This window comes from Silurus aristotelis (genome assembly GCF_946808225.1).
Source record: "Silurus aristotelis genome assembly, chromosome: 26".
NCBI lineage: Eukaryota > Metazoa > Chordata > Actinopteri > Siluriformes > Siluridae > Silurus > Silurus aristotelis.
The window spans coordinates 7,798,373-7,814,735 of NC_139599.1; the positions used below are offsets into that span (position 1 = coordinate 7,798,373).

Below are 16,363 nucleotides of genomic sequence, written 5' to 3' on the forward strand. Positions count from 1 at the left end.
ACATACAACTTTGCTGGTCATGTCAATCATGAGCTTAAGTTTACGCTTCACTGTGCAGATGTTTTTACATTTCCTGTTTGCTTGAACGGGGTTTCCAATGGGGTTCTCCAGCTTCCTTTCAGTCCCTAAAAACACACCAACAGGTAAATTGGGGATCAATCAATCAATCAATCAATCAATCAATCAATCAATCAGTCAGTCAGTCAGTCAGTCAGTCAGTCAGTCAGTCAGTAAGTCAGTCAGTCAGTCAGTCAGTCTCTGGTCTGAATTTTTCTCTCTCTTTCCCTCTCTCTCTCTCTCTCTCTCTCTCTCTCTCTCTCTCTCTCTCTCTCTCTCTCTCTCTCTCTCTATCTATCTATCTATCTAGTGGCCACTAGGTGTATATGAAAGTGTATGTTGGAATGTCCATCCCATGTTGGGCTTCCTGTTAATTCTTACCTAGATCGTGTTTGCTCGGTTCAGTTCTGATATCACGGAAAAGACAGAGTGCAAAAACACATTCTTGTTTATGAAGTCGGCATTCTCCACATTCCTCCCGCAATTCAGGTGCCTTCATCATCATGACTTTTTTTTAAACCACCGTTGTGTGTGGGCGGGGCTTACGGCGTGCAGTCACGCCTCCTCCTCCAGCGCTCGGCAAAACGGCGCGGTCCAGCCACACTGACGGTGAAACATGAAGCGAGCTCGGCGTGCCGAATTCAAATCCCCGACTTCTCCGCTCCGACGTTAGCACTTTCATCCCGATCGCTTTGTTCCATTTCACGAATATTTCCCTACCACCCCTGTCCTTCTTCCCAAGTTCCACGGAAGACCTGTGTTCTTCCCCCGTGTACCTGCGAGACCGTCAGCCCGATCTCTCCTGCGCTGGATCGCTCGTGCGACAAGATGTGCGTGGAGAGCGACGGATGCGAGCCGGACGGCTGCGGCGGTGGAGGCGGCGGCGGCGCGGACGAGGTGCGCACGCTCTCGGGAAGCGTAAGCGCCGCGCTCAAGCCAAGTCCCGAGATGCGCGCGTGCAAACCGGGCCAGAAATTCCGAGCCGCCTTGCTGCGGTGCCGCTCGCCCGCCGCCGCCGCCGGGATCCTGAGCTTCGGCAACGTGCTCAATTACATGGACAGATACACCGTAGCCGGTAAGTAAGCAAGCAGGAATCTCATCCGAGTCTTTCTTTTGTGCCTCGTACGTGGTTGCGCACGAGAACGCACCGGTATCATTCGTGCTCACACACACACACACACAAAAAACCTGACATGAATTTGGCATCTTCATAAAATCATAAGCTCATGCACTCAATGTGTTAGGAATCTATTGTTATGATTAATGACTTGTAGGTCTCCAGTGATGTAATCAACACACCAGGATCTCAGTGATCAGTTGAAAAGAAGGTTTCTATGACAGGATATTGACTTGGGTTTGCACCATGTCCGATCAATAATCTGTCAATCTTTCATCAATCTTTCATCAAGTTTATACCTTTATACAAACACCCTGGATCTGTCTGAAAAAAAAAGAAAAATAAATTAATATATATATATATATATATATATATATATATATATATATATATATATATATATATATATATATATATATATATAAATCAATTAGGCAATCAGGTAATTCCAGCCTAGTATAAGAAAGTTTACCCAAAACTTGCCTCTCTGTTTACACCCAGAGCTCAGGTGTCATACAGTGTACCGATGAATTGCACCAAATATAGTTCTTCAATAATTTGTGCTTTATCAGCAGAATATTCAAATGATTTACTACAACATTGTTTCCTGGTCATTACAAGAAAGCAGATTAATGGCGATCTGTTTTTCAGACATCTGTAGTGTTCTGTGGAAATGTATTCAGAATGGTTGATTAGAAATGCCCAAAATTTGGTTAAATCCCAATTAAATATGGACCGTGAAGAAAAGCGAGACTGAAGCAGGCAACAGCGTTTCCATAGAAACCGTCCCAAAGAAGCTACTTTTTACATCAAGCACGTAAACCTGGAAGGGGATCCTGGACTTATTCTGCTCATTTAACACGTTTGAAGGATTTGATGGTGATTTTAGGTGGCGTGCCAGCTGGCCCTGGTCATAAACGAATAGACTAATTTCTAAAGAAATTGAAGCAAAGTAGAAAAAACAGACCGTCATTTAAAACCACATGATTCAAACCTGAACACTTAAACTTGTTTGGCTAACATTATATTTTCTGTGTCAGAATGAAACCAAATTATAAAAATAGACTCATTGAGCGTGTTTCTTCTCTATAGGATTTCCGTCTAAAAAGTCAGCTTGACTCCACCCAAAACGTGTGTATCATTTAGATTAAGAGCAGTTATTTTTTTAAATCTAGGTTAATAAAAAATAAAAAAACAATCATACACACACAGAAAAAAATAAACGCTGTTTCTGAGCTCGCTGGCTCTGTTGTGGTCATTAATTGCTGTTTCAAAGTCTGTAATATGGACCACAGACTGATTAAGTTGAAGAAAAAAATTGTAGACTGGTTGCTGTCGTTGTTGGAGGAGGAGAGATTATGTCATTATGTCATTATTTATTACGTATTTGGCAGCTTATAATACACTTATTCCTATTATTATGACCGTTTATGCACCTACAGCTGGGCAAAAATGGACAGTAAAATGGATATTTTGCAACAGGATGGTAAATTGTGTTGTATCTGAGTTAAAAAGGGGAAAGCGGAAAGATGTGAATGCACTGTACACACACCATAACTTATTATTAAAAGAATGTACAATTAATTAAGACAGCACACGTCATATGTACACCTGCATGGTGTCTGTAAACACTACTGCAAGTATCGAATTAATGCCTGCAGTGGTCATGTGACTTCTGAGAAGCAGAGTGAATAAGATGTAATAAGGAAAAAGAGAACCAAGAAGTTTTTTAAGCATATCTTATCTGAGCATCTCTGATGCTCCAGTTTGTGTTGTGTCGGTCAGTCGAAAAACATTTGTAGATAAGGATGTTTGATGTGAAGAAAAAAAAATCCTTCATGCTTTTGGAAGGTTCGGAGTCAATTATAAACCAGTATACTTTCTATTCAGCAACTTTTCTTTTTTTACAGGGAGACATGTAGAGAGAGAGGGGGGGGGGTGAGAGTGTGAGAGAGATGTGCTCTATGTCGAGGACTGCAGTAAGATTGCAGCAGAAGAAGGTGTGTGTGAAGTGTGTGTGTGCGCATGTGTGTGCGTTTATTTGTACTGTTGGCTGCAGCTGTGTATTGCACAGTGTGTTGAGCACCGGGGTTCTCCCCTGCACCTCCCTGCCTGGCTCATGCATTATGCATGAGGAAAGTGTGTGTGTGTGTGTGTGTGTGTGTGTGTGTGTGTGTGTATACATGTGTGTGAAAGGCTGAGCAAGGAGAGGATAGGCTTGACGCAGCCATCCTGCAGTGTTAAGCCTGACCACTCATGTGTCTGTGTGTGTGTGTGTGAGATTGAGTGTGTGTGTGGAGGAGAGAAAGGAGTGATAGGTCATAGAAATCTCCTCTCCATCTCTGTTCAATCATTTCCACTGCCGTCATACTGCCAAGAGCATTGGTGTAATGAGGCTCAATCCTGTGTGTTGTTGGTGTGTATGACTGTATGTGTATATGTGTGTGTGTGTGTGTGTGTGTGTGTGTGTGTGTGTGTTGCCAATAAAAAAGAAGGTTGATTCCTCGAGGGAAATGGCGAGACTGGGTCATGTTGATGAGGTCACAAGTTCGGATGCACAGAGACACAGTAGATCAAGGAGCCTTTGGTTGGTCATGTAGAAGTCAGCAATACAGCAAAACGGGTAAAGGTTGTATTGGTTCGGTACTATACCACACAGAAGAAAGCATCCACAAAAACGGCTTTTACAATTTAACAAAGTCGTTCCTGCGTTTGCTGCCGTATAAATGTTTCACGAGGCTTTTCTTCTGAGACGAGGACGTTTTTTTACGAGCTGTGGCGATTCCGAGAATAAAAAGTGATTCAAACGGATCGCACACTGCGACCTGCTCTGTGTATTTTGTCCCCCAAAAAAAAATCTCCCATGTGTATCAGTCAATAAAGACTTCGGCTTTTTAAACTTTTGCGGTTTGGTGTCTGGGTTTAATTGGTACCTGCGAGTTACCAAGGTCCTAATTTGGTGCTTGACCACACGGTAAATACTTGCGGTGTAAAAGGCAGTTTTTAGGAAGGAAACGGAAAAATCTGAAGTGTGTTGTGAGATGAATGCTGCATTAGTGTGCGTGTGTATAGAATATAAGTAAAAATGTGCTATGTGTATGCAGATGCACATTTACACCACACTGCACCCTTTTCTGTCTGCTTCATTTCCTTATTGGCCGAGTGGTCTGTCGCTGCAGTGTGACCTCCGGCATGCCAGATAAATCACAATGATGAAGTGAAGGTTTGTGACCTCTTTAAACTGATTACATTTGTGGCGTCTGCAATGTTACATTTTGGGGCTGGCAAGAATATTTGAGGGCAAACACACAGTAGGCCCCCGGGCAACAACTCGGATTATCATCCAGATAATCTGGGATTGGAATTTAAAGGAAGTGGCCACTTAGGGTTATTTGAGCTACGGATGCTCCTCTTTCCCATGTCAACTTGTAAACTAGTTCATGTGCACCTCAGGAGAAAGCACTTGACCGGTGCTTAATGTTTTATCATCTGGATTAAAGGTTTTCTCAAGGCTTCTTGTGGTATGAACGGTCGAATAAATCCAGTAAGTGTATGCCAGTTAAAGAGGACATGTCTTTGAACTGTAGTCAAAATGATCCAGTTTAACTTGCTATCACTTATCACTGAGAGAAAATCCTCTATTACCACCCACTCCTACTCACACACACACGTACACCTACATTTGCACCCTGGCTGTCATCTCCAGCCTCGCTTCCTTCTGCCAGGACACGAGCAGGCGATAACACCTATCAGCACATGCAAGGCGTTCTGCATTACGTCATTCTTACTCACTCACTTGCGCCCTACCACACACACGCACATACACACACACACACACACACACACACACACACACACACACACACACACTGCATCATTTACCAATTTGCTCTTGCTTTTGTAACTCCTCTCATAATTGCTTTCAATACAATCTTATCCTGGACCTGTCCTAAATGCGGACAGGGTGGAGTGTATTTAAAACGCATTGTTGACATAGAAAAAAAGAAAACACCTACCTACAGCCTGTTAAAGCCGTCTGTGTTCGAAACACACCCGCTACAAATTGCCAGCCTGCATCTGAATTAAACTTTGAGGTTGGCTGCAGCCACTTGACTGTCGCCTCGAACTTTTTCTTTCTTTCCTCTGTTGACTACCCACGTATTAAAAAAAGGCTCATGAACAACAACTCCTTAGATCCTTAGGGTGAAAAAAGCCTTAGTAATTGGATTTTATAGGCTTGTCTAGGTTTTTTTTTTCTGGAACACTCTCAAAGAACAAATGGCTTCTAAAGTTTATTTCCATATGCCTGGACCTACTGCATGCCTTTTAAATTCAGTGTCTATAGTATCATTGTCTTGCCATTACATAGGCTGGGCCTACCATGATATACACAGTCGATATATTAACTTGAAGTCTGCATGATTTTTTTGTTTTTTTTTTTGGGGAAGAGTGCGTTTACGAGTAACGCGTCATCGCTAGAATGTGCACTGGCGTGGGAACTTCTAGGTAGGTGGCGAGTTTTGGTTTTAATCAGAGGTTTTCCTCCCGTTTGCGATTTATAGAGATTTTCAGCTCACGCTCGCGTTTTTGTTGGGGCATATTTAGCCGATGGTGAGGCCTGCCGGAGAAGGAGCAGCTGGAAATAAGCGGTTCCTCTTCCTCCTTTTCGGGCGTCTGGCTTTCTTGTGGTCGCTGTAAGCATTAGCCTGGCACGCCACTGCCTTCTCACTGACGACCAGGGCCTCCTCAGGAGGTCTGAAAATGGATAGAGGGAAATGCTAGCTCAATTATTATTTAAATGTGAGGCAACATGTGGACAATTTCCCAAGGCCCAACAAAAGCCCCCCCCCATAAAATTATTCCTGGGTCTTATATTTGTTTTAAAATATGCTGATTTAAGGCTTATATTCAGTTTCTATTCAGTTAATGTTTAAAATGTGTTCACACTGGGCTGAGAAAACGGGTAGAATGTAAATACCGAGAAATAAAAACCCACTGGAATAAAAATATTGAAACAATCGATCTTTTAACACCTTTCAAATGAACAGTGGGCACTTGTAGTCATGTCGATCAGTGTATACAGTATGTGTGTTTTGGTGTATAAATACACATGCTTGACACTCACTGACAGATATCCTAGCATTTTCCATTGCAGTCTGACAAAGACACAGGAGTGTAAGCAAACCAGTGACCCCAGCATAGTAAAATAAGCAGACTTATGGTTGCTCGAGACTCACCGAAACCGCCAAGTGCTTTGTGTGCTGTGATTTCTGAGGGGTTCCTCTTTCACCAAGTCATGCTTTTTAAATGAAGCATTGCTTCATTTCCTTTTTTAGCAATAGCTGGTGGGGTTGTAATGACCCTGATGGTGCATTTCGGGGTCTGCTTTTAGCTTGGTGCATGTCTGAACAGATCTGGAGACATTGTGTGTGTGTGTTAAAGTAAGCTTGTCTGTTTGACAGGGTGAGGTGGCAGGTTTGATGGACAGATGAGAAATGGGGAAGAATTGCAGGGGGACGGATAAGGTGACCCCTGAGGCACACACCTGCATGAAAGGGTGTGTCAAAGTGGTGTTCCCATGGATCAGAGCTGGATGAGATCAGAGATGACCTCTGACCCCAGAACGATGTGTTTACTATGACCTCAGACATAAGCCACATCAGGGCTAGAAGCTTATCTTATACTTAATCGCAATTATCTGTCTCAATCTAATAGAAAAGCTCTTCAACACCATAAAACAAAACTGAGTTCTGGGAATCCCCCTTGAGTGAGGCAATGGATGTGCCTGATATATAATTGGATATGTTATGCAGTAATATGAGGGTGGATGATGTGTGTGGACAGGTTTTATGTCCCATGCCATTTATATACGTATATATTTGCCTTCCACACAATCCCATAAATATCATATCCAAACAAGTAGACGTTTGTGAACTAAACCCAGCTTTGGCTTTAAAGTAGCCACTGGAGTCTTTCCAGAGTGGCTGGACTAATATTTACACTGACCTTTCCAGCATGGCAATGTTTGCCGAGTCTTTATAAAAGAAGTCATCTTTGCCCCCTATTCACGAGTCGCAGAGTAAATAATCAACAGCAGTAGGGATTATGTAGCCTGTTTATCTCAGGGCTGAGAGAGAGCTAAGCATCTGTTGTGTGTACATGTTTATGCTTGTTAAAGCCTACATCTGTTCATATGTGAATTTGTCTTTCTATGACTTCGGTCATTGGTCATGATTTTTCACACGAGTGGTCACTGATTTCATTTGCCCTGAGCAGTCGTTATTGTAATAGCTTGAAAATTTGCAGCGCTTTTAAAGGCAGAAAGGGTGTCTCTGGGGGATGTTCTGAAAACTGTGGTTAAATTACAGCTCTGATTCCCTGTCACTTCTCTGATGTATTAATGTGTTAATGAAGAGTTCAAATGTCAACGTTCTTGTGTTCGCTCCTCACCGGATATCACCATTTTCAATCTTAGAATGGACAAAACAAAAAAGCCTTTCTGAAAATGTCAGAATTGTTTTTTTTTAAAACAGCTCTATAACAACCTAAACAGTGAATTACATAATTATAATTGATAAAAATAAAATCAGGAGTTTTGGGTCAATGTCAAATGCCAAATGTAATAATATTTTATTATTATATATTGACGATAAAAATATATGAAAACGGAACTCAAATGACAATAATGCACGTGTTTTAAGGGTGTGTATTTATGTAGAAGTCTTTCTTTTGTTTCTTCGCGAATGCACACATCCTTGTCTGTGCGTGGGTGTGATGACATGTTATTAATGCTTGCTCCTCAGGTTTGAATTCCATTAGTGTTACCTCACCACTGGTATCAGTGTGTAAATGGATCGGGAGAGTGTTAAAACTCTACAGGCAGGTGTGCACTGGACAGACTGGCTTCCACTCACCTGTGATTCCAAACCATTAATCCACCTGAGGCTGGACAGTCACGCCTTGACTTTCTGTCCTGCTTAAAGGATTGCAGCGTTCCAATAATTCCCCCAGACCGCTTGGTATGTTCTGAAAGGAGATACACCTTAAGAACATGTAAATTTTTTGTGAACTCATTGTGTCCATAGCTAAATTGCTGCTGAATGAAATGGAACGTCTGCCGGTAAATACACACTGGGTTTGGCTTCCGTGAAGGTGTGTGTGTGTGTGTGTGTGTGTGTGTGTGTGTTCATTCTCACAGCCACGGAATGTAGCGGTGGCAGTGTTTGGAATGTGCCAGACTGCTTGCTTTGCTCTCCCACACAAACAATTGCCTCTAATAGCTTTTACTCATCCCACCCATATCTATCACTTAAAAAGTTATTGAATCAAACCCAACCTCACAAATATAAACACTTCACATTCTCCTATCGTTTCACACACCCTTGCTACTTCTTACTCCTGACTTGTCAATTCAACCGATTTTTTCCCCTCATAAAATATTCCAACAGATCGTTTTGCGCATTGCTAGCAGAGATGGGTCGTAAGGTAAGACATGCTGTGTCGGCGGTGTGCATCCTGCAGTGGGGAATTAAACCGAAATGAGCTTAATCTCAAACTGATGAAAGAGAAAGGAAGATAAATGGCAGAGCCAGAGTCATGCCCTCGGAGAACGCTGTGTGCGAAGGGATCGAAATAGCACTTTCCACAGCGAGGGAACGTATTTAACAAGAAACGCTTGTGAGTTGGTGTTGACTGGGGTGAAATGCAGGTTTATAAAGCAACAGTCAATTGCCGCTACCATAGTAGCCTGTGCATACATTTCACAGATGTTTCTAATTCAGATATGGATTCAGTCTCGGCATCTTGTAAAGCGTACGTGCTCGTTATACAGTTTTACATAGGTATTGGCCTGTTTTTCATTTCTGTCTCACAAGTAGTAATAAAACGGGTTTGATTTGGAGTAGGATTTCACTGTAGGACTAAACCGTTAAGCTGATACCTTTTAGTCTACTGGCAATATTGACAAACCCATAGCCATAGTTTATTCAGTTATAACAGTTGTACCTGTATAGCTTAGACCAGGGGGCTGAGGTATTTCCACTATTTTCCACACACACTTGGAAACTTCAATATGGATACAACTACGTTATTTGGTACATTTTTAAAACCAAAACTTAGTACAAAACCAAATAATTTTTGCCTGATTGACTGAAAGGTTCAAAGGTTGAGAATGGGATCCCATGGGTCACAACCTTATTGAGCATGTGTGGGTGTGATAACGTTTTGTGTGGGTGTGTAGGTCTTCTGCCACGATAACATAGGTGGATTGGTTATGCATATCTACCCCTATGTGAAAATGAGTCAGTGTATATATATATATATATATATATATATATATATATATATATATATATATATATATATATATATATATATATATATATATATATATATATATATTTATTTATTTTTTTTTCACATCTAGTTTTTAACTCTGAGCATGACCAGTATAAAGCAATCAGAAATTAAAATTGCAGGACAAATAAAAAGGTGCGTTGTTTGCAGTGCATTTTTAATTCTTAGTCACTGTAATTGGTTATAGAAAATACAGTGCTACTGTGCAAGTTGGATTACAGCCATCTAGTTGAGATCAATTATAGAGTGATGCTGCTGAGGTTGAGGAACTGTCAGAGCCAGAACTCACACTCCAGTCTGACAGAGTTGATATTTCTACCTTTGGGTTTCCCACCCAGGGTTTTTCATTGTTTCCATGGGCATAATTGTAAGGTCTATATTTAAGATGTTTCAGGCTATACCCATTTTGCCAATTTTAACTCTAAATACAGATATTTTGATCTTTAAGCAAATACATTATTCAAACTGAATCGATTAATTTAGGCATATTATTACAGCAACTCTTTATTTAAGGCAATATTGAAAATATGAGAATATCAGGCGAAAGTAATGTTTGTGCATGACAGAAAAGCACAAGCGCTGCATATGTCTTCATATATTCTTATATATGTTTCCAAGATGGATATCTTGGATAGACTGAGAAAACATTGATATAAAAAAAACAACAGTGTATTTTAGTCATGTGATGTAGTCATGTGATCTATTCCACTCAACATTTTGACGCATTGGAAGTAAAGCATTTTCAGGAGTTTCTTTATATAATAGCAAATTTTTTTTTGGCTGTAGACGGAGAGAGTTTTAAAAATTAAAATGCTATTTTCAGATCAATTCAGATTAATGTGACAGTCAAAACAAGCACTTAATTTTTTAATACAGCTTTTGCATACCCTGCAGGAAAAAAGAGTGTAATTAATTCTTAGACAAAAGTGGCCGAAGCTTGTATGTGTATACAGCTGCACACAGAAAAGTGTAGGACTATATGGTTAATAGCATGATTAATGTAATTATGTTTAATTAGGGGATGCATATGCAATTCATACAGTATTTATAGCAGCGTGTTACAGGCCAAGTACAGGTTTATTTATTTAGTGTATTTTGTCTGTTGACAATAGAAATTGTCGCAAAGAAGCTTTATAGTAATCAGGATGTAGATTTAGGTCCCTAAAAAGCAAGCTAGAGATAACAGTGTTGGAAAAAAAATTTTCTATTACATTTGGAAGAAACCTTGAAAGGAATCAGACTTAGATTTCAGGATTATGATGATATTTATTTTACACAGGTGTACTATTGAAGTGATCTTATTGATCTTGTTCTGTTCTGACGTATGTATGTGGTGCTTAGACAGTCCTAGCCTACTATCTTTTATTTAAATTCCCAAACTAACAGACTATGCAACAATACAAATTTTTCAGAAGCATGTGTGGCAGGAGTGCAGGAAAGATTAAGCTTCAAAACTGAAATCTTAATTGATCCCAACCACACAGGTAACATTTTGTCATGCTGAAACAGTGCTTGTGCAGCGCTTCTCCTTCCTTCTTCCAGCACTCCTCCGCTCGCTCTGGCCGCTCTGACATGAGAGTAAAGGCTGCAGTTTGTTGATGCTAAATTGAGCTTGAAAAACCAGCCTTCAAGCTTTTCCAGCTTCGCTAGCACTGAAAAATAGGCGGGGGAATCAGACTTGTTCAATTTAGCTCTTCTCATTTCTCCATCTTACTTCCTCCTTATCTCTTCGTTTGTCTGATTTGATTCGTTCTCGCTCTCCAATCTATCGCTTGTAAATCATTGTGAACATCTCGACCTGCTGCTTGGAGCTGTATTGATCTTACTCATCTCAGAAACTTAAAAATTAAACCTCTGCATAACTTTATCAACGAAAGTCTGCGAACATTGACTTTCGCTTTCAAAGAATTAGCTTTCAAAGCCTTTCATCAGCCCTTGTGAAAGAAACCAAATGCAAAGCTTATGAAAAGTCTCTTTGTAATTCTACAATTGCTGCTACCTAAGCACATTGTTTTAGAAAATTCAATTTACCATCTCACATTCTCTGCCTAGAAGATGTCAGCTAATTAAAGCAAGCGTAGCAAACATCCTGCGCTGCACATGTAAATGCTAGTAATTAAGACAGCTAATCAAGCAATCCAGTCCTTCATTTAGTGCTAATTATTCTCAGAACGGGGCTCTGCTGACCCTCTGGGCAAATCCCACCCACACCGCATGCTGTAGCAGAGCAAGAATTAACTAAAGGGCATAAAAACGCAAGAGATTACATGCTGTTGCACATTGTATTTGGGATATATAAAAAAAATGAAAGTGATTCGTTCAGTCCGGATATCACCATATACAGCTGATATAGACAGGCTAAATCAGGAACAAACGTGGACAAACGTGGAGTGTTTCAGGGTTAGTGCTCACTGACACACGTTAAACTGTTTGTATTATAGCCAGTGTACCATTTTAGCTGCCTGTTTGTCATCTCATTGTGCCAAAGTGGTCAGTCTCTTCAGCTGTAATGAAACTTAAGTACATTTTTATGGCAGGATGAACTAAAAGCCTAGAAGAGGGCTTTTCATTAAGTGATTAACTCACCAGTGTAGCCTTTTCTTAAAGATATTGGCATATCTATCATGACATTGCCATTCTATGTAAATGGTCAGTGGGTGAATATGAAATACATTTGCTTCACTTCACTCCATTTGCTGCATGGCTATATGTCTGGAGAGTTAGCTCACAATCCTCAATGCATTATTGATATGCTATGCTGTATGTTTGCCTAGCATCTCTGGAAGACGCTCACTCTTTCTCCCTCTCCTTGGCTTTTCCGTCATAAAATATTTATCAGTAGTCCGTTAGATATGAAGGTACAGTGTGGCCTTTTGTTGAGAGTCTAGGATTGTGCTTTTGTTTTGGAAAAGTCGACCAACATAATCAGCGTTTCTGTGGCTACGAGTCTGCATTGTGTGGTTTTGCTGTTTGTGTGTGAAGAATGAATATTCATCTGGTCTATTCATACCCTCACCGGACACCATAAAGACTTGTAGGGCACCAAAGCGAAAAGCTCATCAATTTCAAAATAGACACAGGATGAAAATGGTGCTAAACCTGTGACTTTACAGGATATTATAATGGAGGTCCAGTAGCAACTGCTAATTCTTCCGTAGTTATGTTAGCACATGTTCATTTAAAAAAATTTTTTCTGAATGTGCTCCTTCCATTGCTGCTGTTTCCTTTTGCCATTCATGAAGACTACTGTAAGCTTTAGTATAACTAGGTAACTACGACCTTTGTAGTTAGTGTTAAATAACATTCTCAGGAAATGTTTTTTTTTTTTTTAATACCATTTAGCCACTGAGCGTACAATAGTGATTAACATTTTTAAGATTCCTTTCCTTGCCAGCACATTTTATTGATGTGCATTGTTTATGCAAATTCAGGTTGGCATGCTAAGGGGTAAGCATGTATTAATGTGCGAATGTGTGTATCCATAGAACTGGTGTCCCACCCAGCGTGGTTACTCATCTTATATCTAGTGCTTATGAGATTTTCTTTGGGTTTGGCTCGATACTGACAAGGATAAAGTGGGCTCTGAAAAGGAATGAACTAACTACATGCATGGCGATTACTTCCCATAACACTGGCCATTCAATCTCCGATCAGTGATATGCACGTCCATCACACAGCAAAAATCCATGACCTCCCAAACAAGATAAAAGTAGTAATAATAAACTTCTCATGCAGAGCTGTATAGGAATTTTTAAACACACAGCATACATGCTACTTCTCTACCCCATGTACTGTTCTCACACATCTGCACCGTGTTTGCACTGAGAGCGTGGGCGTTTATGGGGTGGAGTGGAAAAAAAGGGAAAGCGTTCCCCCTTGTCTGCCTTCGGCATGTGGCCAGCACAACGCGGCAGGAGGAAGGACCCGCCGGTCAGGAGCCCGCCGACCACAGACAGGCATATTTGTGGCTAGCCCTTATTCTGCTGCTGCACTCATTTATAGTGTGCTCACTGTAGAGGAGCTAGAAGACAGGCCGTGATTTGTGGGACGAATTACTTTCTCCTCCCTTCAAACACATTTAATTGCTTGCACACACACACACACAAACACACACACACACACACACACACACACACACACACACACACACCACATGCACATGCATTTCCCTAAGCTGTGGATTTTATATCGATCCCCATGACACATCAAGAGGCATTGCCCCATGCTCAAGTAGGAGGAGAACAAGGGATGGGAGAAGAGAGAAGACAAGCAAAGAGAAAGATGAAGGCAACAGCAGGATGTGTCTCTGTCAGCAGCAGAGCCCATCGTTTCACAGCTCGAAGAGGAACGGGTGAGAAAAAGCCTGAGCACGCAACAAAGAGGAAACGTTTCCTTGCCACAGTGCATAGCATTACATTAACCCAGGATATGGAAATGTACGCTCAGCCAAGGAATTCTCATATGCAGTTTGACCTCACTATGCCTTCTCGTTTCTGATTACTCTTAAGCTCGGCATATTTTCCAAACCTACACTCCCTTGTCCTCATCCACGATCTACAATTCAGCTCTCCTCTACCACAGTAAATAGGCCGATCAACTCTCTGCCCTATCCCTAACCTAGTTCTCAAAAATAGCACAATGGGGGGGTGTTGGGTCTTGCCGTTTCTCTCAGGGGAGCAGCAAAATAGGTCTGTGATACTCCTACTTCTCCCTGTCTGATGACTGCTTGAGAAACCCCAAGGTCTACATAGTGACGTGTCGGCCTTAAACTACCTAGGCTTGGGTGTGTGAATCAAAACCCCTCCTCTGTCAGGGAGTGCCAAACAAGAGAACAGAGTGGCGGTTGTATTTGCCCAGGCCAAATTGATGACTATGTTTGGGTTTTAGCTCTGGAAAACAAATTGTCATGTCATTTTGGTCAAGACTCCTCAGAGGGGAAAGAATTCAGGCTTCCCGGTTATGAGGCTGATGCTATTTCATAACTATAAGTTATTCTCTTAGCTCCTTCTGCTCCCACTTGGCAAAAACTCACAGTAAATTCTTACTTATTTCTTCTTAGACTGCTTCTTAACAATGCAGTTTTCAAATCAAATTATATTTTAGGGCAAGGTTCAATGATGCATCAGGCAGGCATGCACAATTTCCCCCTTCTCCTAAATAAAGATCAAATGTGTAATAGGTACATCAGAAGGCTAGAATTATATATAGCTTGCCCATGACCTTGAACAAATTCCTTTGAGGCCACCAAAAGCATGTTGTTTTACCTCCACTAACAGCTAAATGCACTTCTCATGAATGTATTGACCTGTGGATGGCAGACGGACAATTCATGGATCCCTTGGGACAAGCGGATTTGGTGAAAGCATCAATAGCACCTTGTCATCCATGTGTATAATGGCTTCATTTATGCATAGCTCGAATGGATCTGCTACCCCAATTAAGCTGGACTGAAAATAGCTGATGCTCTTTTGCTTGAAACTATTTTCAAACAAGACATTTGACCCTAATCTGAAAAGCAGGCTTGCCCAATTCATTTATACCTATTTCCTGTTTTTTTATGAGACGATTAACAAAAACTCAAAAATAAAAAAAAATTACATACATTTTAAAAGTACATACATTTAATTAAATTTATACTGTCACCTGAAAGAATGAAACAAAGGTTTAGTTTTCATCACTGCTTACTTATCAGCTTTATCATGCAAGCTGATTAAAATTACAGCCTGTGCCGATAAAGATACATCATGCCCCTAAGTTCTTTGGAAATAAACCAGCACATTGCTAGCAATGTTCTGCATTGGGGTATGAAATCACACGGCATGGTGAAGTGGCAGAAACAGGCAGGGCGGCATTCTTTCACCTGAGTAAGTATGTGTTGCGGTATATGCGTTCTGCCACAGCAAATTCCAAAAAAAGCCTTCTGGCTCAGTGATATAACCACCTGCAAACAACACTTGTTCAGAAGCATAGAAAGACGTGTGGCGAATTACACCTGTCACATGTAGCAATAAATACTTGCCATAACCGTATACTCACATAAACAAGTACAGAAAGAGCTGTGTATTAGTTATACCTTTTTGCACAGTACTTTTGGTCTTCCTGTATCGGATTTTACTGATGACTGGTCAAGCCTGACCTCTCTTCGCCCTGCATGTCCAGACTATGTTACTATGGCAACCGAGGTGGATGGCAGAAGGTCGATGATGCCAGTTTGGCCATTTGTTGCCAACGGACTGGCTAGTCCTGCCAGGTTATTGATTGGAGCACAGACCTCCTTAAAGAAATGATGCAATTCGTGGTCAGAGTTGTTGTCTTCCATTTCAGCCTGGCTGAAGATTTTAGACTCCAATTTGCCAGTTTATAAATGCTCATTTTTGCTCTAAATGGCTGGCTGCCATGTATGGTTTTTGTGATTCAACCTGAGAACAAATGAACATTCATTGGAAAATGTTGCACACAGATACAAAGACAATTAATAACTGCGCAAACAGGGTTAAATAAACAGTCTGTAGATCCGACCAATGATGAACTTGCGTGCTGAGTTTGGGGAAGTGTGAGAACAAAAATTCACATACCTCGCTGACACTGTTTTCATTTCTACCTATTTTATTTTTCAGGGGTGCTCGTTTCAACAGGTAGACAATTTCTTTTTATGGCCATAAGCAGATCAGATTTTAAATCCAATTACAGCTTCAACTATTTGCAGTAGACAAATACAGATGCGCTACACCCCCAGTGTACAGCGCACCTAAGTAAACTTGGTTTGATTAGTGAACAAATCAATCCAAATCTCTTCATTGTATGGTTTCCTATTGATGAAAGTTAAGTAGGTCC

The 16,363-nt window shown here is 40.9% G+C and overlaps 1 protein-coding gene across 1 annotated transcript in view; it reads left to right on the plus strand.

The window, feature by feature from the left end:
- Positions 1–643: 643 nt before the first annotated feature.
- Positions 644–16,363, plus strand: part of spns2 (SPNS lysolipid transporter 2, sphingosine-1-phosphate) — a 64,883-nt gene continuing 49,163 nt past the window's right edge. Inside the window, exon 1 of the mRNA XM_083531923.1 lies at positions 644–1,132. Coding sequence (XP_083388049.1) covers positions 886–1,132 — 247 coding nt within the window. The 5' untranslated portion in view covers positions 644–885. The remainder of the gene's footprint in view (positions 1,133–16,363) is intronic.